Source organism: Vidua macroura, chromosome 13, assembly GCF_024509145.1.
Source record: "Vidua macroura isolate BioBank_ID:100142 chromosome 13, ASM2450914v1, whole genome shotgun sequence".
Classification (NCBI taxonomy): domain Eukaryota; kingdom Metazoa; phylum Chordata; class Aves; order Passeriformes; family Viduidae; genus Vidua; species Vidua macroura.
In genome coordinates, this window is record NC_071583.1 from 4,798,983 (window position 1) to 4,826,345 (window position 27,363).

General features: G+C 41.1%; 1 protein-coding gene across 10 annotated transcripts in view; it reads right to left on the reverse strand.

Annotated features, from left to right (window-relative positions):
* The window catches only part of MITF (melanocyte inducing transcription factor), a 99,593-nt gene that overhangs the window by 8,616 nt on the left and 63,614 nt on the right, over positions 1 to 27,363 (reverse strand). For 5 of the 10 annotated variants that reach the window (XM_053989162.1, XM_053989163.1, XM_053989172.1 and 2 more), the window contains 4 exons: positions 10,731 to 10,958; positions 9,518 to 9,601; positions 8,095 to 8,190; positions 2,459 to 2,576 (listed from right to left, as the gene is read on the reverse strand). In XM_053989162.1, the coding sequence (XP_053845137.1) occupies positions 2,459 to 2,576; positions 8,095 to 8,190; positions 9,518 to 9,601; positions 10,731 to 10,958 (526 nt within the window). Of the gene's footprint in view, positions 1 to 2,458; positions 2,577 to 8,094; positions 8,191 to 9,517; positions 9,602 to 10,730; positions 10,959 to 12,093; positions 12,158 to 27,363 lie in introns of those variants that run through there. The other 5 variants (XM_053989170.1, XM_053989169.1, XM_053989164.1 and 2 more) reach the window with 3 other exon arrangements.

Consider the following 27,363-nt stretch of genomic DNA (forward strand, 5'->3'; position numbering starts at 1 on the left):
CCTGATGGATATTTGCCACGCCAATCATTACCCCCATTCCAAGGAGGAAGAAGGGCTTGTGGATGCCAAAACACAAGGCTGGGACTGAGCTTCACCTGTGCACCTGCGGAGCATCTCTTCCCACACTCCCCAGAGTGACTCCCACGATGGGAATGTTTCCCACGGAGGCCTTGACTCAGCAAGGGATTTGAGGACAACGAAGTGCTGAAATGCAGCATACCTTCTGCTACGTCTGCACACGTACCCCACGGGAGCTGAACCAGAGGAACAGCATGCTTAGGGCATTGCTGCCTGCTCAGGATGTGACACAGGCAGGACTCACAGGCTCTGCTCACCCAAATTAAGGCTACATCCTTCTGTGGCACGTGCACACACATCACCACAGCACTCAAGGGATAACTTAAGCGACCTGTTAAGAATAGTGTATTTTCCAGCTATGCTAACTGTTCCTATTATATGAAGGAAAAAAAAAAAAAAAAGGTGAAAAGATCAACACCTTTCTTAGAAATAAAGTTGGAAAACAATGGTTCTTGCTTTGGGAAAAGGAAAAAGGAAAGTAATGGCAGCCATGCTGCACAGAACCTGTCTCCTCAGCTCAGAACTGCCCTTCACCTTGCTCCACACACTTATTACCTATTTTTTATTATTCTATTATTATTGCTATTACATTCTATAATTATAATATAATTATTAACTTCAGCATGCAATAGTTCAGGCAACGGACAACTAAATTTCTTTTTTTCAGTTCTCATTTGGTCCTAAGCTTCTCAAGCAATTTCAATATTTTATCTCTGCTCTACCCCTTTTCATTTTTTTAAAAGGTGAGTCATTAATCCTTGCCCCATTGCATTCAAACCCCCAAACCAGCAAGCACTTTGCAGTTCCACAGTAAGTCAGTGAGGAGCAATGAGTGCATCATCTTTTATCACACATTCCATCGTGAAAATAATCCCTCACTGTAGCCAGTAAGTTTCTTTCCTGTATGACTTTATTTTGATCAGAAAAAGACTCACCTAAATTAATTCTGTGTACAGGAAAGTGTAGCATATAGACATTGAACTTATTTCAGTTCTGTTTTGATGTATTTGATGTATTGAGGACTTAAAAAAAGACCACTTCACTCACAATTTCCCATCTCTTTCTGCATTCTTGGCCTGAAGCCTGACACAAGCACCTGCAGAAAATCCACCAGTCTGCACATCCAAGCTGGGCTGAGTTTGCAGCCTACAGCCCCTGGAGCTTTCTATACTTGGGGCAACAAAACTGCCTGTAATGCAGGACTTTGAGTAGCTCTCCTCCCTTCACACCCTCCTCTTAGACAGTTCCAGCTCTGTACAAGCTGCTTTTTTCTAGCAGCCACAAATCTTTGTGTGCTCTGTGTGTCTTTTTTTGGTGCTGAGTTCAAATTCTGTGCTGTCCTATAAATGCAAATATCTGCTGGCTCAGAGAGGTGGCATTTCCTCCTGGCCTATTAAAACTGCTCTGCTTAAACTAATTTCTGCCCAGAACCTGCTTTGCAACTGAGTCAGCCTGTGAGTTTTCACAACAGAAACCCAGAAAGATGACAGACAAGAAAGAAACCAGGTCCCTACCCTACTGCATGGTCAGTGACTCTCTGTTGGGCTTAAGAATAGGCATTTCTGGGCATTAATATGATTTTGCCATCAGTTCTAGAGTGGATCTCCATTGTTCAGCCTACAGACAACCACGCTTTGTATATGTGCCCTATGTGTGGTTATATCCTTCCAAGTGAGCAGAAATAAAACATGCCTGTGAATATGAAACTTATTATTTGCTTCAAACTATCTTGCTCCTGTACACATGTGCTTGAGAAAAAGAGGTTTTTAGTGTTGCACTCTCCTGCCCCTGCCTCCCACAGCTTGTTCAGAGCATTGCTGCAGGAACTGGCATAAAATTTTAAGGAACATTTCATTTTCATCTTAATTTAGTGATGCATATTCATGGATCACAGAATGGCTTGGGTAGAAAGGGACCTTAAAGATCATCAAATTCCAAACCCCCAAGTGCCTAATTTTACATTTTAAAGGATCTATATGCCCAGACTTCACATTATAACAGGTTATTTGTTCATTACTGCCCTCCCCTACTGAAGTAAAGCCCCAATGTGTATCACTCCTCGACATGAATCCCACAGAGACTCCAGATGTGAAGTTGTTAAAGTTTGCTGTTGATAGAGCAAACAGTAAGCCCAGACTAGAAAACAGCTCTAGAAAAGAGGCATGGAAGCTTCCTGGAACACAAGACAGTGCAGGTGTGACTGTAACAATTAAGGACTTCATATGAACTTGTGACCGTGAACACACATGCACCCACACAGGAACACAGGCTGAAAGTAACTGTCCACCCATATATTCTTTCTCATAACAGAAATTATGTCCAGTATCACCTGAATTCAAATGATACTATTACTCCAATGTGATATTTTAGATGTATTTACCTGTGAGCTCCCTTTTTATATTAGGAAGATTAGCTGGACATGAGTTGCTGATGTTTAGTCCTGGAGGAGGCATGCTTTGGTTGCCATAAAGGTCAATCAAATTGCCAGACACAGGCAACTGGAAAAGATAAACAAGGAAAAGGATCATTTGGTTTGCCTTTATGAATGCCTTTGTACAGAAGAACAGAGCCAGGATATGCCAAGTAATCTGTGCTCTTTTCCAAGTGCAAACAGAGCCTGCAAGAAGGTCAGCAAAATCCACAAATATTCATGGGCATGAGGGATTAAACATCTACATTGGGAAAATTCTGTTCTCTCTCCTCAAAAGTATGCAGATTTAAAATATTAAGAGGTAACAGAAGAGGTAAATGCTGATGATATTGCTGCACTGTTGCTCCTTATTTTTCATTAATACTATTACATATATATCCCTTAAACTTCTCTCATATCTGAAAGAGCCTACAGAACTCTTCCAGAGAAACCCCCCCACTTTTTCCAGGGATATGTGAGTGGAAGCACTTTGCAAGTTGTCACATGCTGGAAGAAGAACACTGTATTAATTAATCACATTTTTCATGTGATTTGAAAGCTACCTACACAGAAAACATTTCAGTTTACTTTGTTTTTCGCCTTACATAACAAGAACGCGCACCAGTAGGAGGAAGATTATTTTTACAGTAAGTTTCCTCAATTACTTGTTCACTCTGCTGTGTTTATTTAGGCATTTAAACAAGTAGATTTATACAGAAATAGGACAGTGTTTCAATGAGATCTATCAAAGCTATCCCTTTATATTGAAACATATTTAAAGAAGCTTGCAAATATCCTGAGTGGATTATTTTACCCATCTCTTATTTGGTTTTGAAAAGACAGGTATAAACCACTCAGGTATCTTATCTGAGTGGCAACACTAATCATCACTGCTGCAAAGAAAACCAATCCCTCCAAGACACTGATCCTGCAGAGATTAGAGTAGGTATTAACTTTACACCCATGTAAATAATGCTGGTGAATACAATGCAGTGAGTCACAGCCAGGACTATTAAACTCCTACTGATGGGCCTTGCCAGACTGGGACCTAAGAAAATTTCTCTGCCATATGGAAGCAGATTAAACCAGAGTGGATATGTAAAATACCACCAGCTAGAAGCCATGCTGATGGTTGTTGAGAACAGATAATGGCCAACAACAAAACCAAAGTCTCAAACAACAAAGCCTCAAACTTTAAGAGGCAGAGGAATAAATGCAACTGAATGCTCACTATGAGTCAGCCTTATTTAAAAAGAAAAAAGGAAAAAAAGGAAGATCTTATAGTGCTGCTCAGGTCACAGCTGTGCTGGTTGTGACCTGCCCACATTAGTGCCAGGGTGGCTACTCAATCTCACTGCTCTACAAGGCTGACCCTTGTGTCTTTGGGTCCCCCAAACACATCCCTGACACCAACACAGCAAGAGCGTCACACACCCTTCTGACTTGGATGTGCTTCTCCTATTCATGCTCCTAAGCATGGGGAGAGCACAAAGACCTTGTTTGTAGCCCAAGGACTTGAAGTTCATAACGAGACATGTGAAATCTAATTAGGAACTTCAGGGAATTTAGAAATAAAAAAGATTTTTTGTTAGAAATCTCAAACTGGTATCTCAAAGTCTGGGTAAAATAGTCAGGTTGTAATGAAACATAGAGAACACCAAGCTGCTTTCCTTACTGCAACATGGACCCTGATTGTTACAACAGTTGGTGACTGATTTTTTTTTTTTTCCTCAAGGGTGTCAAACACTGAGCCAGATTTCCATGTCGATAAACAGGACCAAAGTGAGCAATGATCACAAAAGGGGACAGAGAAGACAGGCAGCAACTGCTGAACATGCACATGTGCATGGTTGCTAAAGCTGTCCACAGGAATGCTTATCAGAGAAATTCACATTAGGGGGAAGGAGATGCCAACAATCTCCACTTAAATCAGTGATCCATGAGCAAAGAGCCCAACCAGCTCCTTTCTTTGACCACTTTCCCCAGCATCCAAACTCCACAGGTCAAAGCTTCAGTTGTAACATTTTCCTACACATGGTCCATGCTCAGTATGAGTCCCTGAGAAGTCTTTTCTCCAGGATGGCCGCAGGTCACATCTCTGGGACTAACTTACACTAATTCATTTCCAAAAACATAAAGTGAATGCAACACTCTGGGCCATGTCACTTAAAATGCAGCTAAAGATAAGTTAAAATTGAGGCACATCCTCAGTTCAGAGTTTTATAACAGCTCCCAGAGGAATAAAATCAGCTGACTAAGGTAAACCCAATAATCATTAGTGCAGGGTTTAGGGAACTGGGAAAGGGCAGAGGACCCCTGTGCTGAGGACATTGGCTTGAGATGCACAAGACAGCAGTGTGGTGAGCACACAAAAGCAGCCACTAGACTTAAATGGGGCAAAAAAAGCCCAAAAGGAGTTTATTATGTGCCCATTGCAGTGACACCTGGGCGTCTATTTCAATTGTTTCTTATTTGAAGAAACTGGAAAAAATACACATTGTTGGGAAACATTTTGGCTCTAAGACAGTCGAGCCTTTCACCACCATCCTCAAGTACAAGATGGGAAAATGTCAAAACTTCCACAGCCATTTCATAGGGAAGCTGGAATCTCAAACTTGAGAAAGACATGGAATTTTCTGGAGCTAAGGAAGCTCCTTCCCTGTCTTCTTCAAATTCTAGCATGTTTCCAACCTAAATATGATTTTCCTTACAGCTTTCTTAGCTATTTCTGGCTAAGAAGGAATTTAAATACAGCACCAGCCAGATCATCCACCTTTACTCTTCCAAAAAGTAAATGAAGGAAGGGTGGCTTATGCCAGGTTTAGCATGTTATCATCATTGAAACAGCACGGTTGAAAATGCTTTCACTTGGGAGATTTCATATTTCAAGGTCTTGGCATCACAAATTGCACAAACAAGAAGTAAAACAAATTAAAATCTTCCTATCACTTTGCATCTGCTTCTTTTTTTTTTTTCCTAATAATGGCTTTTATATAACAGAAATTTGAAATATGGTAATTATTACTGCAGATTCATCATAGTGTACATTCAGGGGAGTCTGAGGCTTTCATTTCTCCTCCACTACTCCAACAAAACAAGCACCCACATTCTGTCTAAAATCACAGAGACATCAGCTGTGTGATCAACAAGGCTGTTTCTAAGGTACCAGCACACACTGGAATGGGTTCTGCACCCCAGCTTGTGCAGCCCACAATGTATTGTGATGTTCCCTGACCTACAAGCATATGCTCAGCAGCAGCCCCTGTGACAAAACTCCTCTACTGTGGAGTTTAAATTCCAGAAGAAAGCCACATTTAGAAGTAGAGCTATACCTATTCACAGAGCTCTCCATGCCAGGCTCTGGCTGGAGTTGATTAGCTGGATGAATTGTCATCTCCACCAGAGCACTTTACATAGTACTCATTAATTCAATTAGCAGGTGACAGGCAGAAAACCTTCTCTATAAACTAGTTACCATTTTGTGATACTTGCCACCACAGATATTATTCCACCAAACACCAAAGCTGACAAACACTCTCACAAGCAGTTGACTGCAATGGGCCACTTTCAATTCAAGGTACTTGGAAACTCCCTCAGCTTGGTGTGCACAGAAATCTCTGATTTTGCTTATCAATTAAGTACTGTTACCAACTGTAACAAACTGGTCCTTTTGTTCTTTGTTGGTTATGGAACAACAACTGCCTTTGTCACAGACTCAGCACAGCTATTTATATCTTGTGTCTCTTTAGAGACCATTTCCTCTCTTGATTTCTCCTACCTCGACTTAGCTCAGTCTGTAGGCATTAATTCCTTATTAATAACATGTTGCATGTTTTAAGAGCTAAGTCCTGTCCCAAAAGAAAAGTGTCTGGCTTGTTTTTTCTCCCAAAACCGATTGTTGAGAAACATGGTTCAATTTCCATCTCTTCAGGATTGGTACTAGGCTGATTCAGAGACTGAAATATGCTTTTTTCCTCCACTTATTTAAACTTATCAGTAAAGAAGTCTTAATTTCACTGTTCCATATCCTTATTTTTCAGATTCCACCACACAGAGTGGGAAAATTCTGAAATTCCACAGTAAATGCAGATCAGGCAGTCTTTACAAGGCTTCTTGCCATGCAGCAAGCACAGCAAAGCTCAGGAGGGATGCAGACTACCCTAAACATTGACTACAGGGGCTCCTTGCACCAAGAGAGTGCAGAGTATCCTTCTATCCCTGTTTGGAAGCAAAGAGCCCCTCTGGGGTCCCTGTGAAACGAGAAAAGAAGAGCAGCATAAAGATATCCAAGCCCCTTCTGAATTAATGTGTCCCAATCCAATGGTACTTCAGAGAAAGGACTCCAGAAGAACCACATCCCTCAATGAAAAGAAAAAAAAAAAAAGATAAATTGAAAAACAGATTTAACTTTTTGAAAGCTATCTTTTGCCAGCTTCTTGAGGTTTTCTCTCAAATTCCAGGACAGCTGCACTTTGCAAGTCATCTTAGATTAAAGGAAAATTTATTCTCTCCATCAGGACCGTGCAGCTATTTCCCTGTGTGCTCAAAGGGCACCATTTAGCAAGGGAAGCTGGTGGGCCACTTCCTGCGTCATCCACCACATCTCTGAGAGGGCTGTGGGAATCTGTGGGAGCACAGGACCAGGTTAACATGACATCAGACAACTACTGTCAGCAAATGCAAACCTATGCCACAAAATCAATGCTCTGTGGTAAGCTGTAAATTTTGGCACCAGATGAAACAGAAACAGACGCCAGCACTGGCAGACATCTACTCAGCCAGATGTAACAGCACTTAAGCCTAAGGCAAAAAATTCACTGGAGCTACCCTCCACAGAAGATCAAAACCAGATTATGCCAGAAGCATGGTTATATTATTTCTCAAAGCAATGTGAACCAAACTAAAAGAGCCACTTGGACGACACCTGTGCTTTCCCTCAGCGCCTTCTGCACCTCTGTGTTTTTGGCTTTTATCACAGGCTTCCCATGTCCCCTGCCCTGTTCAGTTTTGAACCTTCTTTCTTTCTTCCCTTTTGTTTGTTTGGAAGATTGCTTTTTTAATTTTTTTTTCCCCTCCTGCTAAATTCTGTAACATCTTTGCTGCTGTCTAGCTGGGGACTTCTCCGCACTTGAAATCAGGCAGAGATAAAGCTGTGATGTTAGAGATAACAGAAAGTGTCTCTGGATAGGGATGCTAACACACAGCAGACAATTTCTTACTTGAATATGACAACATTCAGGAACCTGGGATGCCAGAGGTTCCTTCTTTTTTGAAGCCCAGGATAAAGTCCATGACAATCTTCAATATCAGTGGGAACAAGCTACTCCCGGTAGCACAGTTTACTCCTCTGTTGCAATCTTGGAAATCAGAAAAGTAAAATTGTCCTTTGTATTCTTTCGACTTGACTCCAGCTTGTATTTCTACATTCACGTTTTTCATTACAACTGTATCACCTTAAACTCTTCAAAGGAAAACTAATTACTCTCTGTAGAACAATGCAATAACTACTTAATTGCAAGGAAGAAAAGTCCTGCTGCAGTTTTGGCTCCTCTCAAGGAAAACCAGTTAGACTTAACAGGGAAAGCAGAAGGAAAGGTCCATCGTACCGTGTTTGCCATTTGCAGGGCTGGGTCCACCAAGCCGAGGATTTCTTCATTATAACTGGACTCCAAACTAATGATGTCATCAATCACATCATCCATCTGTAGCAGAGAGGTGGACAAAGAGAAACAGAACAGTTATCAGAATCACTGGGACACGGGAGCCTGACAAAGCACCTCAGCCACACAGCAGAGGTGCCTGTGCAGCGGGGCAATCCTTCAGCTGTGACTCCTGCTGTCCTGGCAGGATACTCAGGTCATGGCAGAGCTGAGGATTCATGGTCCAACCCCCTCCTCCCACCAGCAGCTACCCTGCACCACCTGCCCACGGACACACTGTTCCTCCTGCAGCAGTGGAGGAGGAAGCTGCCCGTGGAATAAGTGACTCTAAGGACACAACTCCCTCTCCCCACTGCAGCACTGCTGCCTCCCCTCCATAAAATGGGAACAAAACCTGGGCACAGGCAGGAACACTGAGCCCTGGACACCAGCAGGGAAGGAGAGGGAGCAAAGATTTGCTGCTGGCCCCCGAGAGCAGAATCCATTGGATTTGTGTCCCTCATACACCCTCCCAGGAAGCACCACCCAGGGGCAGCTCTGAGCTGGTTTTAGGTGGTACAAAACACCTCCTTTCAGGGGCTGAGCTGGAAGGTGCCTCCATAAGCTCCTGCACAAGCAGGAGGAAACAGCCCTTCACAGCACCCACACACGTGCCCCAAACTGTCCAGCAGGATTGACTATTTCAGGACAGGACTATTTCCTTTTTGCTCATTATAAAAACGGAGCTTAAATAACAGAGATCTACCAAATCAATGCATAATGGAGATGGTAAAAGTAGCAGTACATGGGATTTTTTCATCAGCTCCAGAAAGTGTGATCACAACAAATTACACTGACTGGAAGTGAGGGCAAGAAAGGAACTAACAGTTACAGCCCATACCCGAAGTCTTGTTACTGATTCTGGTAAGAAATAAAAACCCCTTCGTTTTAAGAAAAAGAATGAAAATATAAAAGTGTGATTACTGAGGATGAATTACCACAGACAGATTAAAGCCTTCTCATATAATTTTTTAAAGCACAAGTGTGACCTGCATAGAAATGTGGACATGTGGATTATCAGGGCAAAACCACATCCATGCAGTCTTGGAAAATCCAGTTAGAAAACACTTCCTGATGCAAGACCTTAAATGGTTGATGCGTTCTTCTGCTATGGCATTACTGTACTAGAACAGCATGAGCCTTTTCCAGGTATCTTCATGTGCTTTTGACACCAATGCTAATAAACAACATTGCTGTATTGTACCTTAAATACATCTTATATTCAACTTCTTAAAGACACTGTGGGGTAAATTTATTTTTCAACATATCATGAAAGAAACATGCTCATTAGAAAGGGGACCTGTGCTCCACCTCCTGTGTCATCCAGTACCTGCATGCATGATGCTCGTGAGTGTGTATTCAGAGCCGGGCACTCACTCTCAACCCTGCTTTGCTCTTCAAATTTATAAAATCCCTGCAGATATAAAAAGAAAAAAAAAAAAAAAAAAAGAAAAAAAAAAAGAAAAAAAAAAAAAAGAAAAAAAAGAAGAAGAAAAAGCAAAGCATGGATCTGAGTTCATGGCACAGTCTCAGCCCCAAAAAGAGCACGAATGAAATAGTGTCATGCACACATGTCCCCGATGACACAGCAAAGTGAAGCTGTAAATATCCTCAAGAAAAAAAGTGTTTGGGTACAGCTGGGACAATAGGATGGAAATATCTCATTTTCATTTCTTTCAAAACTATGGAGCACAAGTTTTACCCTTGCATGTGCAAAATATGTTCTGTAATAACTGTTTCTCCAAGCTGTGTAATATTTTGCTCATGGAATGCATCTGTACTAAAAATCTGGCACAAAATCTTGAATGGCGAATGAGGGAGTGACTCCACAATTGCCTCCTACTTTTTATGTTACAAAAATTCTGACATGACTCTTATGTTTGTTAATATCTTCCCAACCATTTTTCCTTTGGAGCCTGAGAACACATGTAACATCTAACTCAGTTTTTGCCACTGAAGATTAAGACAAAGTTGCAAAAGACTTCTAGACATAGGCCATTGAAGTCTTATATTTGCAGCACTGGAACAGCAATCAGTAACATTTTAGGGCATATTAGCTGGGATAATCTGGCCTTCCAGCTATGCAGGAAGCTTGCTCAAATTTTACCATAAAAATACCTAAAATATCTCAAAATAGCTCTGTATTTTTTCAGTTATTTTTGCTATGCTCTTTGTACTTTCTAGATGAACAAGCCATAAATAACATTATTCCAGAAAGCTACAGCTTACAAAGCTGCTTTGTATTCTCCAAAGGTCAATTATTCACTGTGTGCATCAAGCAACAGGGTGGGAAACAAGAAAAGTAGTTTTAGTAAGTATAAACTAGCTAAAATGGTTCAAACAAGAGGAAGCTAGAGGGACATGGGCTTTTTGCCAAAAACATCTATTAATCAGGCAGACACAGAGGTAGCAGTTACATTTTCACAACGAACAGAAAAGATAAACAGAACATCTTAACAGTGAGCAAATATGGTTTTAAAACAACTTAATTAAAGCAGATGACAGCTCTGTTTCACTGAAAACACAAACAGGAGAGCTCTTACCTCTTTCTCACAGTTGGAGTTGAGGGTGAGCATAGCCATGGGGCTGTTGGGCGCGCTGCTCCCCGTCCCAGGTGGCATGACATGATCCCCAGGCTGGTTTGGACATGGCAAGCTCAGGGCTTGGTTGGCATGTTTATTTGCTAGAGTGGTAGAGAGGTACTGCTTTACCTGCTGCCGCTGGGCCTGCTGAATGTGGTACTTGGTTGGATTCTCAAGGTGAGTCTGCACCTGTACGACACAATTTCAAAAGGATAAAAGGGTTTTATTGTTTTACAACATCACTGCAGGTGCTATGGATCTGAGCTACAGATTTGTGACATAAGGACCAGCTATGTGACAAAACACAAACCTGTACAACTCCAAGAAAGTCCACACTGCTTCACTAACTTGCATTTGGTGGCGAGAAATCAGTTTATGATTTGGTCCTTCAACAGCTGAATTGCTATCAGTACACCAAGAAGTTCCAGCTATTTTTCTACAACATGAGATTTCTCACTTAAGACCAGTGCTCGGGTTTTCAGTTGATACAGACACTCCAGAACAGTCAGTTCTAAGTTCAGACCTTCAGCTATGTGACATTTAGTTTTCACTAAAATATGGAGAAATTACTTGTACGACAGAATTCATTTTACTTGTTAGTAGCTAACAATTAAAATCAAGAAGTATGGATTGCTATCCTTAATCTAGTATCAAATAACGGAGATATAAAAGATATAAAGGTCGTTTAGGTTTTGAGTGTTTGGGTTTTTTTTTAAATTAATACCTTGGTTAAAATAAAAGAAGAAACAAAGACACCTTTTTCTGCCTACAGATTATTTATACCTCAGATATACAGCCTAAATCATATACAAATAAGACAGCCTGTTTATAAACACATCATGCAAATAAGATGCAAGAAAAGAAGTGTTTCAGTTCAGATCAATCACTGTCGTCAGCAACAGCTATTTTTGTATTTAAGATAAGCTTCTCAGTACTTAGGAATTTTTTACATACAAAATATGAAAATCTTCATACTGAATAACTGTTGCACACTCTAAATAAGCAAGAGAAGAAAGGCCATTTTTTTTCTCATTAAAATTTTCCACCATATCCTGGAAATTCTTTGTCATCTTTCATTGATCATTAACATTATTATCGGAAGCTAGAAATCAACCCAAAATATGGCAACACGCCAAAGTTATTTTGTTTTAGAACAATTCCATTAAAGTGACTTTTGCTGTTACAAGTAATCATGCATGGCCCTCACTTATTAGAATGAAAAAAATTAAATAAAGCACCCAAGACACCAGAGGAAAAGGCTTTCCTGTACACTGTACACCTTCTTAGCAACAGTTTTTAAAATAAGTCTCCAACAACAACTCACCTGATAATGGTTATACTCAAGCATTTCCAGCATGCTACCTAGAGGTTGCAAAAGAAGCGACTGCAATATCCTCTGTCTAGGCTACTCCAGTTTGAGGGATCCACATATGGAAGCACAGTGAACCCCAGAAGAGCAGAAGAAACTTGATGGCCACTGCTCAGACTTTTAGTAACCTACGCTAATTAGCCACGCAAGTGGACAAACAGTTCACACAAGGCCTCTTCTTGGAAGTTATGCAAGTTGAAGTTAAGCTCTAAGTATTGGTATTTTTTTCCCCCCTGGCTTTGATGTCATGCTTTTCCATAAACATAAAAGGACCTTTTAAGCGATGGGCTATCAAAGTCAGATTGACAGTTCGCTCAAGGCTAACTCGCTATTCAGCTTTCGTTCCAGTCGTACTAACACACAATGGTAGTTTTCTTTAGCAGTAAGGTTAAAAGTTTTTAAGTACAGAGTAAGAAATAACTGAATAAATGCCCTATGAGTCCAACACATATTCCCCAGCAGTGGGTGCCCTGGATAAACCCACAGGGCTCTGCAGTCCTGTCTTCAGCTTCCCAGCACAACTCAGGACCTGCAACGGAACATGAAGCACTTGAAAAAGCTTTATCCCATCCTCAGCTTCCCTGGTGCTTCAAAGCCATTAATTCTGTCTCAATCTAGAGTTGCAAGAAGTTTTCCCATTCAGGAATGGCTGACAAAGGACTAATGCATGTGCACTTGGGCACAGTCCCTACACCTTCCAGAACTTTTTCTTTCTATCCAGCTCCTTGAAGGTACTCAAACATATAAAAACTGTCCAACTGGCATTATTTTCTGAAGTCTCAGCTTACAGGGAAGCACAATAGGATAGCATTTCTAGAAAGTTTAATCTGCTTTGTTGAACTGTATCAATAGCCATCACTGTCCTGTGGTAAGTACAGCACTTACTTTGTCAGTCCCAAATTGCATTATCAATTTTCCTATCATCAGTGTTAAGAGCGACACAATCCAGGTAAGCCTATTTTTCACTAAATTTTCATCTTCTAAGAAGATGAAGTTGTCAGTAAACAAGTGTTTTTCATAACACTTCTCTTTGAATATGTTATTTTAAAACCAATCCCTAACTGCCTGACAGAATCTGCACATTCCTTTTCCTCCGCAGGCATCAGGTACCTCTGCTGTTCTCCATCCCAGGATGGAGCAAAGTCTCTCCTCTCTGCCCACTGCCTGTCCACCCTTCACACTCCCAGGAGAGACACCAGCAAAGTTCCAAGATCCACATCTCAACCCTGTATCACCAAATACTACGTTATTTATAATATATACCAACATATTTAACTGAATCCACTACATGTCAACTTTTGAGACACACACTGCCTGACAGGATTTTTGTTGGCAAAATACAAACTTATTTCACAAGAACATACTCTCCCTGTGATTTTGTTGTGCCATTCTACATTAAAATATTTTATTTTGCTACTCAATTATTTTTTTTTTTTTAATGGCCTGCGCTGCCCTCAGCATGCCAGGGAAGGCAAGTTCTGATTTCACGTGTCACAAGCTCACACAAGTCTAGTCATGAACCAAAGAACACAGTGAACTGCCTTTTTGTCATTAAGTTGCTCCAAAATGACACGAAGAAGACTTTGATTCTCTGTTTTGTCACTGGCTGCTCTCTTGAGTTTCCTTAGGAGTTCCATCATGGAAATCTGGTGGGAACTACCCTAATGGACTCCACGTTGTTTGTTGAGACTTTGTCTTTGTCCTAGAGCATGATGTAGAATCTGTTCTGCAGATTCTACATCAAAGACAACCTAAATGTGCCTTCTTGGGCAAACTTCCCAAGATGCCTCAGAGTCACTCTGTAGATAAGTCATAAAACACTCTTCCGTTTTGACAAAATATCTCATGAGCAAAGAGTTGCAAAAAAACCCAAAAACCCTACAATTAAATTCCACTACCCTGAACTTGAAACCATGAATAAAAGCTTTGACTTAAGATCTAATTTTGGTTCTCAGCCCCTTCTAGCATTTTGGGCAAAGAATAGTTCCTGTTGTTTGTCCAAATTCATGAGACACAAAGTGCAAGATGACAAATTATTGGTTTGGATACACTTCCTAAGAAATGTGACTGAATAAGGACATGAAAGGAAAAATAAACCCATTTGAAACCAAACCCTCTGGATCTCCAATCATCTATCTCCAGCAATCTCAACCAAAGTTTTGCTGTACTGTTACCCAATTGAGTAGAACATTGGTTTTTGAGCATTTTGGTACTGACAAACAAGTAATGTAAGAATTATTATCATCATCTGTAGTACTTCAGAAATGAGCTAAGATGGCAAAAAACCTAAATTTATCACAGCATAGTAACAAGAATTTGGCTACAATAGTAAAACACTGCCTTAGAAATAGAGCCCCAAAACTGGTTCAGTTCCAGAAGTGTCTTGAATGCCAGCTCAGCAGCAACTCCACGGGCTGGCCCCAGCATCAGACTCCTGCACTGAGTCTCTCTGTCAGCCACTCAAGCTCCATCTGCTCTTGCCATGCAGGCACTGAGGAGGATCTTTTTTCTTCAGATGAAGCAGAGAAAGGCAGTAGAAAGAAATCAACTTGACTGCACCCATGTGTAACCCAGCTTAGGCCTACAAGGTTGAGCTGGGCTAGAAATGTGTTGAGTGGAGCCACCCTGACTACTCAGCACTCATCTCTCACACTTTGGAATACCCTGGAGAACATTATCTAAAGCAAGGGAAAGGCTTTCTCATACCTTCAGTCATCTTGAAATCTGACTGCTAATTCCAGTGCATGCATCCACTTCAAGTACCTGAGCAGCTGCCTGTTTTCTTCCACATTATGAGAAGTAATAACCCATATAAATAGAGCAGATTTCCCAGCCCTTGGGTCTGATATCAATCAAGCAAACATTTAATCAATGGCTTTCACTAGCTTTAAGCACACACACCATATCAGTGGGAATTTTAGGTGTACTTCAGATGACATTCTTCAAAATCCACATTATATTACACATCAGTGACAGAACCTCTGAGTAGACCCACATGCTTCCTTCAGTTTCCAAAAGTAAAAATATTTCCTGTAAAGTGATCAAGGACTCAGGAATTTAAACATGAAGCATAGCTGTGTGCTTAAGCACAAAGCACAGGGCTCAAGTAGTTCCTCTGCATGAAGCCAACACAAACAACTGAAACAATATTGCTGATACTTGCTCCTTCTTTCTGTCCAGTCTTGATGAGAATCACTCAGACTTAATTTACTAATGACTTGCTAATGATGGCAAGAACTTGGAATAGTGCTGCAGTAACCCAATTCCTTCTGGAGAGGCACCCAGGAGAGCTCACTCATGGGCAGGCACAGGCCAGGGCAGCCTAATGGCTTGGGAAATGTGTTTTGCACAGTGTAATCCAGAAATTAAATGGCTAACAATAAAAACTAACGGGATTTACACCAGAATAAAAATATTTAATGAACTGTGGCATTACTACCACTCGTCCTCTAGGAAAGCTTCAAGGTCATAGAATCATAGAAATATTTAGGTTGGAAAAGACCTTTAAGACTATCAAGTTCAACCATAGCTGGTTGGCAATTAATTGCTGTAGGCTCAAGCTTTGAGTCTCTGGTACATCTGGATGAAGTCAGTTGGTCTGGGTTACTGATACACTCCTGAATTTGTCCTTGCACAGGTTTGATTTCTCTGCAATGGGTAACTTCTGGAAGCAAGCAAAAACCCAGCGGGTCTTGTGCTGAGAGTATTTCTTGAAGGTGGAACACCAAGAATTGCTTTTCCCATTGCAGTTACTACTTCAAATCACATCGTCTTACCTGTCTCATCTCCAAGTACTTCTGCTTCCAAAGCAAAGCTGAAGATGCCCCAAAATCCTCTGTTGGTGCAACACAAGTGACCGATGGCCATTACAATGACAGCAGCTCCAGGCTGCCCCACTGTTCTGGCCACCACAAGTTGGGAAGGAGCATATTCCTGTTCCCAAAATCACACAGAAGATTTTTCTCACCAAAAATATCTCTGAAGCTTCCTGTGACAGTAAAGCTGATGCTCTCAATGCTTTATTTAAGCAGGGACATACCAGAGATGTTCAGAAGACAGTGAATTCAAGGGGGAGGAAGACTCTTCTCCCCACCCCACTCCCCCCCCTTTTTTTTTCTTTTTTTAATTAAAAAGACCATTTGTTTCAAGTAAATTGCCTTAGGACTTACAGTTTACAATTACAAGTAAAATACTTTTGGGTCAGTTTTCCCAGTTCAATAGAACTTTTTGTTGCCTAGACAGCTAAATGTCATGGGATTTTTAAGAAAGGTTAAAATTCTGTCTCATTTAACAATTAATGGTACCCAAAGAAAAACGATACAAAATCACATCCACTGATGTGTTCTGCAAGGGCTCCAGGCTTCAGCTGTGTCCACTGCACAATCATGCCTGTTAACCATGCTAGTCCTGGGCTTCAAAGCTGCTTCAACCTATCCCTTCCAAGTATAAAAACCCAACAACAGCAGGAACAAGTTATTTTCTAGGACTTTGAATAAAAACAGGGAGCTGTATAAATAAGAGTCTGTTCTTTGTCACTAGGGAAAAAAATTGAGGAGGATGGTATCTGAGAAAGATAATCAATTAGTGCCACTTACAGTAAGAATGATTTATTCCCGTTAAGTTTTCCAGTAGGTTCAAGATTCTGTTAATCTGTAAAATCATATTCACCATAGGTTGGTCACTAAGTCTGAAAATCCTAAAGACCACAAAACCCCTTCAATTAATTCCATTAAATATTGATCATGGGTTTCACTGCAATGCCAGGAAGTATCCTCCTACCACAAAACTTGGAGCAATCCAAATTACCAGACATTGCTTTAACTCATCCTCAAAGACATCTTCTCACATGCTGCATTGAAACATTAAAAATCAACATCACATTTCCGCCCCTATGGACATCAGTGGCCTGAAGTAGCTTCACATGAGAAGTTCAGTCCTCTTGCTGAGACCTTCCCAGTCCCTCAAGATGGAACAGCCACCTCATTTACAATGTCATCAAAATTAAGTTGGTTGGGTTGTGATTCCCCATAGGGCCAACTGTGAATTTAGTAATAGATAAACCTTTTCAGTAACTTCTCCAGCTGCCATTCTCCCCTTAATGCCAAATTTTCTAAAGTACATTTGATCCCCTTTCTTTTAGCCCATTACCCAGGAGAAATGGCCAGAACAACACTGACCAGAAAGCCCAAGAGCAAGAAAAAGATGAAAAGTAACTTGTACTGACTGGGGAATGACAACCATGGTGAACTGATTCCATCATTTCACTTTAGGACACAGCAAACACAAGGAAACTGTATCAGTTACCAAACAAAACTCTCTGGTTACCTAATTCACCCCAAATCCCTCTGAACTTGCAAACCAAAGCAGATAGGAGAAAGTTATTTAAGATCTGGCATCATGATTACAGTCTAAGTAAGTGACTCCAACACTCACCTTCAAGCACAAAGTTATGAAAAAGAAAAGGCACATTGTACAGAATTATCATCATTTACACAACCAGGGATTGTTTAGTCCATCACCAAAAATTCCTCTGCGTAATGTGATTTTTCATCCAAGGGAAAGCCACGAAGCAAACAAGAATAAAGTTTTTGTAGATCAGCATTTAAAAACTGTGCTTTAGCTATAGAAGCACATGACAATGGTATCTAAGGAAATTAAAGAGAGTTTAGCCAAATGTACTCAGGGAGATAGGAATTGATGTCATTTGCATGTAAGTGGCCTGCTGGCTGCCATTCTACAAGTGTGGCTTTCAGTCAGAATTAGGTCCTTTGACGTCTTGCTTCTGTTAGGAAACCAACATTTCAGCTGTTTACTTCCCAACACACATGCCATAAATTTTTATTTTATACAGTTTCTGAAAAGATACCAAAAAACACTGCAACATTTTAGGACAGACAAGCAACTGACTCCATAAAATGTCAGGCACAAGTATTTTGCAATGATTTTACCTACCCCAGGGGTGCTTCAGAGAGTATTTTGACTTCACAGGCAGCAACAGCAGCCACACAACTACATCTGACACACAAGTTTGAGTTATGGTACTACCACGGTGAAAAGCTTAATTCAAGCACCACATGTTTAGGTCCACTTCTGCCACCTTTCTCTCTCAGAAGGAAGCTGAGCAGCACTTGCATCAGCACTAGAGGGTTTGAGATTACTGACAGTAGGACACCGATGACTCCTCCTCACAGGAACTGTCAAAGATAGACACAAAGTTGCTTCCAAAAATCTCTTGCAAGACTTGGCATAGAGACGTGAATTCAAGAGGGAGCAGAGTCATAGGACTACAGATATTTCAGCTGCCTGAAAGCCCAAAACCAGTTCAGGCAGATGGTCTGAAGCCACCTCTTCTGCCAGCTTCCCCTTGCAAAGCTTTCCACAGTCCGAGAACAATCCTTCACCTTTGCTGCAGCCCAAGCAGCACCAACACAAGATTTACCAGAGCACTCTAACACAGATCACTACTGGTTTGAAAGAGTCACATTAGAGGGGTAAAAGAATTTGTCAAACCTTATCTTCCTTCGGGGTTGCCAAGCACGGCGTTGGCCAGGCCAGCTCGGAGTGGCAGTCACGCACTGGCAGCCTGGGCAGGTCAGTGACATTTCCCAGGGGTGACTGACCCTGGCACTGTTCCAGCCCACAGTAACCCCTGCTGGACCTGAGGGACAGAGCATGGGAACTCCCAGGTCTTCAGTGCCTGTAAGACAGCTGCAAAAATGGGTGTTTTAATGACTTCACTGCATTACCCACAGCAGGGAAGAGGTGCAGAATGCCCATCCTCAGCCCAGAAGGCCCTTGATGGGTCAGAGCGCTGCTTGAATCACATCAACATGTGCACAGGATTTGGAGATTCTGGGTATATTTCTGAAGCCCAAACATGAGAAAGCATGCACTCTGCTATAAAAAAGAAGGAACAAGAGTTTTCCCTCAGCTCCTGAGAAGCCCTGAGTATGCAGTTTCCTCAAGGGAGAAGAGGCATCCTTCTCCACACCTTGTTTTGCTCAGGTTGCTCATGCATCAGTCATTTGTCAAATGTGAAGAATACAAATGGGACTGGGTAAAAATAATGGCATCTTTCGTACAAAATGAATAATGGTGAAAATTGAAACCAGTTTTATCAAAGGTGTTGGGTAAAAAGTAACCACAGCTAAGCTTAAAACAGTAGGAGACACAGCACATGCTTTTAAATGAAACTTCTTATCATCTTCCTAGAGATGTAGAGTTACCCATGTGCAGAATGGCACAGGTTGTTTGCTTTTCCAGACTTTAAGAAATAAAATTCAAGTAGCTTCAAAATTTTAATGCAGTAAATCTGCTTTGTCCCTGCATGATCTTCTCTTAATGTACAATCCAATACTGATTTTCACAGGTGAAAATTAACTTAAAATTGGCTATTTTGCCCAAACCATAAATAACAAGTATAGGAGTGGGAAAAGCACCCGACCTGTTGCTTTCATAAATCTTAAAACCTGATACCCTCAAACCTGGACTCATTTGTCACCATAAGGTTTGTGAAGGGGTGCTCAAATATATAGCACATGGACATACATCTGTACCAAGATAACTTCCACTGTTGAGGAGTGTAATTGTTGGCATTTTGGGGCTAAGCAAGAAGACAGCTTGATTTACAAGTCTTTCATATCCACAGCATTAGCCTGTGAGAATGAATTGGTGTTCAGAATATTGCTTGTGGGCTACTGAAGTATTTATTTACAAAACTTCAACATTCAGCACTGAAACACAAGAGATGTAAAGATGGCACCAGATCAAAATCTATCAAACACCCAAATGCCACACAGAGAAACAGTTGTATCCTTCTCTTTTTTAAATAAAAGCCATTTGTAAACTCAAATGAAACTCTTGGGTTATCACAGGAAAAAAAAAAAAATCTCTTTTTGGGGACACACTGTACATCAGCAGGACGTCACAGAATAGTTGGGGTTGAACGGACCTTTAAAGGTCATCAAGCCCAACCTCCACATCTTGTTGCTTACTTGTCCAATGACATCTACACTCCTGACCTACTTGTCTGGAAAAGATCAAGTGAAAGACTGCTCCATTCATTGTTCACATAATTCCACGGGACATGTTGGGTTGCTCTCAAGGTCGCTTACACAGCACGTACCAAGAGCGTGCCACCAATCATGACCCCACATGTTTGAAAATACAAACACACCAAAACCCAAACAGTGCTTGCTGGAACAGCTTTCAACATCAACTGGAAAGTCCTCCTACCAAAACATTTGAAGAAGCACCCCAAAATATGAGTGAAAATAATTCTGAAAGGACCATTTATTTTAACAAAACACTTGGCAACACACTGGCTACAAGCACAAAGGTCACCAGTCCTGGAACATACCTGTTTGGAGGGGATATCCTTTACAGCAAACACACAGAGCCACCAGAAGCAGCAAAGAATGAAGATGGTGTTAATTCAAACCAGTTTTATACTGGTAACATGCTCTGAGCTTCTACATGTTACAGCTAATAATGAATTAGAAGGACTTAGCTGGGCTCTATACCACTTTGCCTACAGCTGATGATGACTCATGTCAGCCCCAATATGGAAGGCTCGAACAAGCAGAAGAATAAAGCACTCCAGATACATCCATTTTATTCACACCACTAATATGACCATTAGACACAGCCTAAAATAATAATAAATCGCTGACTTCACTTACATGAAGGAAATGCAAGCTGGCTTACCACTGAACTCCTTGATTTTTATCCTTCTGCTCAACGAGCTGTGATGTTATTTATTACTGTATTAAAGCCTACTGAGTTATAATAAAAGAGTTTCAGTCCCTCAGAGTGCTTGATCATCATGTTCGCTAAGGTAAAATAATCCAAGTCACCTTCACGCAAACCCAACTGGCTCTGATCTGAAGCATTCTGCTAAATACCAGAACGGGGATTTTTTTGAGGACTTTGGCAAGCCACAAAGGTGGGTCACTCCTTGTGTGGAGTAGCATGACATCGCTCTGGAGGAGAGTTAACCCAGGGGGCCAAATTGATGCCACACAGAGCATTCAAACTGAAAGCCACACTGCCAGGGTTACTTTTGAATGATGATGGCTTTTCCTTGGGATCAAAGTGCTTAAGTCCAACACTTTCATTAAGCAACATCGTATATTTTCTTTCCTGACATGTCACTCACAAAGTAGATGCCAGAGCAGACATCACAGCAACCACAAGAGATTAAAAGTAACAAGAGTAAGAAATTAAGTATGTTTATTTCACTCTTAATTTTAAACCCAGAAACCACAATGGAATTTAGTGTTTTAGTTATCTCTTAGCTAAAGGCATGTCACCATAATAATTCTGTAACAGAAAGACATATTTAGGACAAAGGGCCATTAGGCTGCATGACCTCACCTCTACACCCCATGATCTTATTCCCACAACAATCAGACACAGTAGCTATCGTCTGGCTCCCAAAAAAAACCAAGAGTAACATAGGCTCATTTATTAAACAAGGATGCCAACAATTCAGCCCTTTAAGATCTCAAGCTTTACATGCATGGAGCCATGACATCACAATCTATTTTATACCTACAAAAACAAGACACATCCCCCTTGGCCAATTTTTTAACCTTCCCCACACCTGCCCCTCCACATCTTCCCGAGATGAGCTGTTGAAAACCCTCCTCCTCATGTTATTTCACATATGGCAGGCAAATAATTATTTACCCTGTGAAATGAGAAGCTGCTGTCCATATAAATGACCCTAGATGAGGCCAAAGGATGGGGTGCTGGCAGGACCATCAGCTGAAGGAGTGAAATCTTGGACAAAACCTCAGTCAGCTGTGAGGAGCTCTGTTTATATTGCAGTTGTAATAAAGAACTGCACTCAGGTTCATTACTTCAACAGATGTTGCATAAGCATGTTCCTCATCACAAACATTTTAGGACTGAAAAACAGGTTATATAAAGAGATAGTCTGAAATTCTGCCATGGTGTTTTTCCAACATATGCACAAACCTGTCAGAGCAGCATTTGCAGCATGTGAGTAAATATAAACCCTCCAGCTTGCAAGGGACTACAAGCTCTTGATTCTGTCCTGTGTGAAGCCCTGTCAAGGTAAAGGGTTAGGGCTCTTTCTGCAGGACTGGAAACACATTTTATTACATGACACCAGAAAAATTCCATCTTTCCAAACATCTTACAGAAAACTCTTTTTAAGGATTTCATCTGAACTTCAAAAAAGCAAAAGCCATCGACTCACCAGGGGAGACACATTCACAAAACACAAAGAAGAGTGTGTGTTATCATTCCACTTCTCCAAAAGTTAGCTGCAAATATGAAGCACCAAGAAATTCAGAAGTAATAGTTTGTCAGAAGATCAAAATGTCTTTTGAGAAAGAAATTCAGGGCCTGCAGGCTTGGTCTCAGAAGAATCCTATTTTAAACCGCACTTGACCCTTGAAGTAGTGTAACCTTTGAAGTGCTTTTGCAAGAACAGCTTGATTTTCACACAGGGAAACAGGCAAAGCATCCTTCACTAAAGTTGTATTTATGCAAAAAACCATGCATCTCCTTTTAACACTGAAAAATACAAACATCATGACATGCATTTCACAACATACCTTGCATCACCGATTGACAACACACACAAGGTTGTAGCTGCTCAAGAAACTGTATGGGAACATAACACAATTCAAGGCAACCAGATGCTAGAGCTAGGGATGTAATTAGAGAGTAGATGGGGATTAACTAGATCTTAACACAGACTTCCCCATCTCCCTTGCCTTTATTTAAACCAAGTATAAACCCATTTTAGCATAACACTACAGGATGGAACAAATTGTTTTTAATTTGCTTTAAAAATACAAATAAGCTCACACTGTGGAGTTTATTTTAAATGAAGTTTGAACAGATGAGAAGTGAAAGTTTAGGATATTTTAACAGCCAAGGAGATGCCAGTACATCCACCACAGCCAACAAGGTGGTCTGAGATGTGGGACCCACAGGTGAATGGTTCAGAACATTATGATGTGTTTCAAGCCACTGGTGTCAGACCAGCTCTAGTCTGCTCTCACAGACTGAACTCCCAGGAGTGGCTGGATAACATGAGATCTCCTGATTTAATTTCCTCTGACAAGAATCTAATTAATACTCATCAACAGCACTGAGCAAAAATAAGCTAATATGTAATACATGGGGGCAACTGGGAATTCAAAACTGTGTTGCTGCTCCACTCTAAAGGCAGAGTCAGCCCCAGAAGGTGCCGGGGCACAAGCAGATCCAACTGCTTGTTCTTGCCCTGCCACAGCAGCTCCCTGTGACACAGGTACAGATGTCTGCAGGACTACACCAACCCAGGCAATCAAAACCACTAAACTGATTTTTTAAAGGTCACCTTTCTATGGCAGTGAGGTTGGACTAGATGTTGTTTAAGGTTCCTTCCAACCCAAATCATTCCAGGATTCCATGACTGAGTACCAGCCGAAGCTGCTTCTGATTTACCCCATCAAGTTGCCAATTGACTACGTACAGCTGACAGCAATAGCTATCTGGGCATATTTTCTGGAACTGCAGCTACCAGAGAAGAAAATGCAAAGTTGAACAGTGTTCCTCTAACAGTTTTCTGTCATTGTTCTCTGGCTCTGGTAGCAATCAGCACATTCCTCACTCTGCACCCAGGGAGGAGCATCCAGACTCTGTGCTCAGATCATGCTGAGCCATCAAGACCCAATTCAGTCCTTGCAGCCTTTAACCAAAGCAGATAAATGGAATTAATACATTTCCTTGGGGAAGGTTCAAGTTCAGAGAGAAGGTTTTTTCTAAGGACAATCCTGCAGAAGCCCTGCCTGGAAGCTTTCTCCTCGTGTCTTAGATCAAACACTGCAGGGAAAGGCAGAAGGCAATTTGGAACAGTGACCCACAGAGGAAGTGGCACTTTGCACAGAGTGACCACTAATTGCATAAGCAGCACTCCAGAGCAGAAGGAATCACTCCTTCCCTCAAAAAGCCAGTGTAGGAAAAGGATAAACTCTTTAGAAAAGCCAAAATAGCATGATTAAATAGTATTTTTCCTTTTACACAGCAAACCACGCAGGGCTGAAGCCTTAAGGAATATATGAACTTTCATGTGAATGGAGCCCATTAAGTGCCCTGCAATGAATGGTGCCTGTGGTCCAGAATTCATTTCCTTTTGGAAAGCAAAGAGCACGGAAGGCTTACGATTGCTACATACAAGTGCTGACTCATTCAAGGCTATTTTATTCCCTCCCTAAACAAACTGTTTCTTTGAGACACAGGTAGCTCAGCAAAGTATGGTTTTGGTGGTAGTCAGGAAGCAGAACTGTATAATATACAAATTATTACAACAAAAACAGTGCTTTCGGACAGCTCAATGGACAAGTTTTCAATCAGTAACTTATGATAATATAGATGATTGCCACGATTTTTTAAACCGAAGTTTCACTTCTCAGAATTTTCTGTTTAACAAGACAAAGTTAACTTTAAAGCACTGTTATAATTAATTTTAAAGCAGTTTCTGAAATGTTAACATTGTTCCACAGAACAGCCCTACTTCACATGAGGCTGTAGCAGAACTAACAGCAGGTCTTCCCCACCCCAGTAAAAACAAGCTGTCTCCCCAAAAGCAGGTTTATCACTTAGGTGCTATCAGGACAGAGATGCTGGTTAAGGGCAATGGCACTCTGGATCACTGATATTGGTCAACTGGAATGAATTCTTCCTGACAATACTACTCCCAGGGCTGCCCATATCCACAAAAAAAACCCAAAAGAAATCCACACACCTATAGAAAAAAGAAAAGAACAAGCAGAGAAATCACAGCCTGAGGAAGTCAGAAGTAGTCTCAAACACAAAGTTTACTGTGTTGCCTGCAGGCCCTTGGCACGAACTTTATGAAGACCTGAAACAGGGAGACAGGCTGTTTGCTACACCTCAGCCTTCAGATGTCTTTAAGGAAGGGACTATTTTCCAAGAAGAGAATTTCCATTAGTTGCTTACTGATATTTTCCTCTGACAGAACAGAAATATTTCATCCACAGCTAACCATTATCTCCCCAAACTAAATTCTGATAGTTTCAACCAGGAGCTTCTGGTTGAAAGCAGGAAGGCAGCCTGAAATACAAGCTTTGATTCGCCTTGCTTAACTTACAAGCTTCCTCTGAGATTAATGGACTGGTTTGGACTGTAGGTCAGGATAACTTCAGGTGCCTGGCTGCTGCTGGTGCCCCGAGCTCACGGCGCTGCCGGACATTCCGGAGCCTGCGGTGCTCCCTGGTGAGCAGATCTGCCCCTCTCTGCACTCAGAAGGAGAGCATGGACACACAGATAGATACAAGGAGCACATTGTTCCAAGACAAAAAAAAAACCAGCTCTTTGAAACTTTGGTTTCTTTAGACACGCAAGACACGCTCCTGCTGATGTCACTGTGTCCACTGGGGGACAGGACATGGATTCCAGCCAGGTCAGTGACAAAAACACAGTCAGAAGCCAGGGATGCACAGAGGTGGGGTGCCCAAAACCAGCTGATGCCTCCCGTGCTTTGCAAGCCACATTTATTTAGGAACACACTAATATTTGTTAGTGTTTCCACAATGGCATCAAATACTGCTCCAAATTATTTTTCTTTCACTAGCTGACATTTTCTACAAAAACCAGGATTTGTAGCACAAATCAGGAAGGGCATAGAATTTAATGCAGAACAGTTGTGTTTTACATAGTTTTAAGGATTGGGAATGTTCAATGGAAAACATGGTCCTTTAACCTTTTTTAATGTTCTAGTCTTACTGCTGGACACCAGTAGCAGTTTTACTTAAAAACAGGCAGCCTACCTTAGTTTTTGAATGCAGTAACTATCACATACCGCATTTTACCTGGCTAATGGCTTAAATACACCTCTGGAAAAATAAAATACAGAACATAACCAAACAACACAATTAGAAAAATGTGTCAAAACAGGCTTAACAGCTGAGTATTAGCCCTCATCGGTGAAGGGAATAGTCTAGAATGATGAATTCCATGGCAGCTGAGAGCTCTCCCAAGGAATACAGTCTTGGAAACCATAATGCCATCTGCTGAGAAATTAGGGAAGTGCAGCACCATGAGTTACTGCTTAATTACTGTAACGCTGATGTGGAAGTGCCTGCGGCTGGGGATCAACTCAAAAACAATCTGTTTGCACTATGTAACTTACACAAGAACTTTCAAACAACTGACTGGAACTTCAACTACTGATATTCAGTAAGTCTCTAGGACACCAAGTCACAGAGGTCCATAATAAATATTGTTCCAGTATGTTATAATAGTATGATGTGTAAAACCCATACTATTAATTTGGCATGGACATTCTAACTTTACAAAAACTGGTATTAGAGTTTTGTTTGTTGGGGGTTATTTTGGTGTTTCTTTAAAAGATAATCGATTTTCTGTTCCACATTATTATAAGCTGGAAAAAAAACAAGCCCAGTTTAAAATCAATTTAAACTATCAGAGTTTATTAACAGGTCTCAAAACAAGTAGGGAACTGGCTCCAGTGGCAGAACGTCCAGTGACAACCTGCAGGGTTGAGCTGTTACCCCATAACCCCAGAGGCCTCTCTGCAGCTGTTTGCAGGAGAAAGTTATTTTTATCATTGGTGACAAAAGAATCACTGGCAGAGTTATATTTCCACAGAGGCCGTCACATTTAATTTCTTTTTTTATTTACTAATCTGCCAAGCATATAAAAGCAGACATGTAGTTTTGCTGGGTCACAAAAGCACCTATGGAACACAAGATCCCCCAGAATTAGCACTACCTCAGGGGATGGAAAGGAGATGGATAGAAGATGAGCAGGAGGATGTTCTTCCTTATTCCTATACATCCAATTCTGCTCCAAATGATACCGAGAGGTTCCATGTTCAGAAAGTCTTACAGAGGATTCTGTCAGCAGAATGCCTGCTTTTCCTCTAGCCCACAACAGTTTCAGAAGTTTTGCAACCTAAGACTGACATGAATTATTAAAGGAAGATTTACAGTAAGTTCATTCTTTAATTCAGGCAGACTGACCCAACCAGATCCACTGGCCAGCAACTGTTGCTGTAACAAACTCGAAGTGGATGCTGAGATACTCTCCCAGACAGTGCAAAGGCAGCAGTGTTGATCCAGTGTTAGCCTGATCCTCTCATTTAATTTCCATGTAATGCTTGAAAAGAAAGAAAAAGAGAGATCTTTATATAGAGATCTATAGAGAAAAAGAGAGACTGGT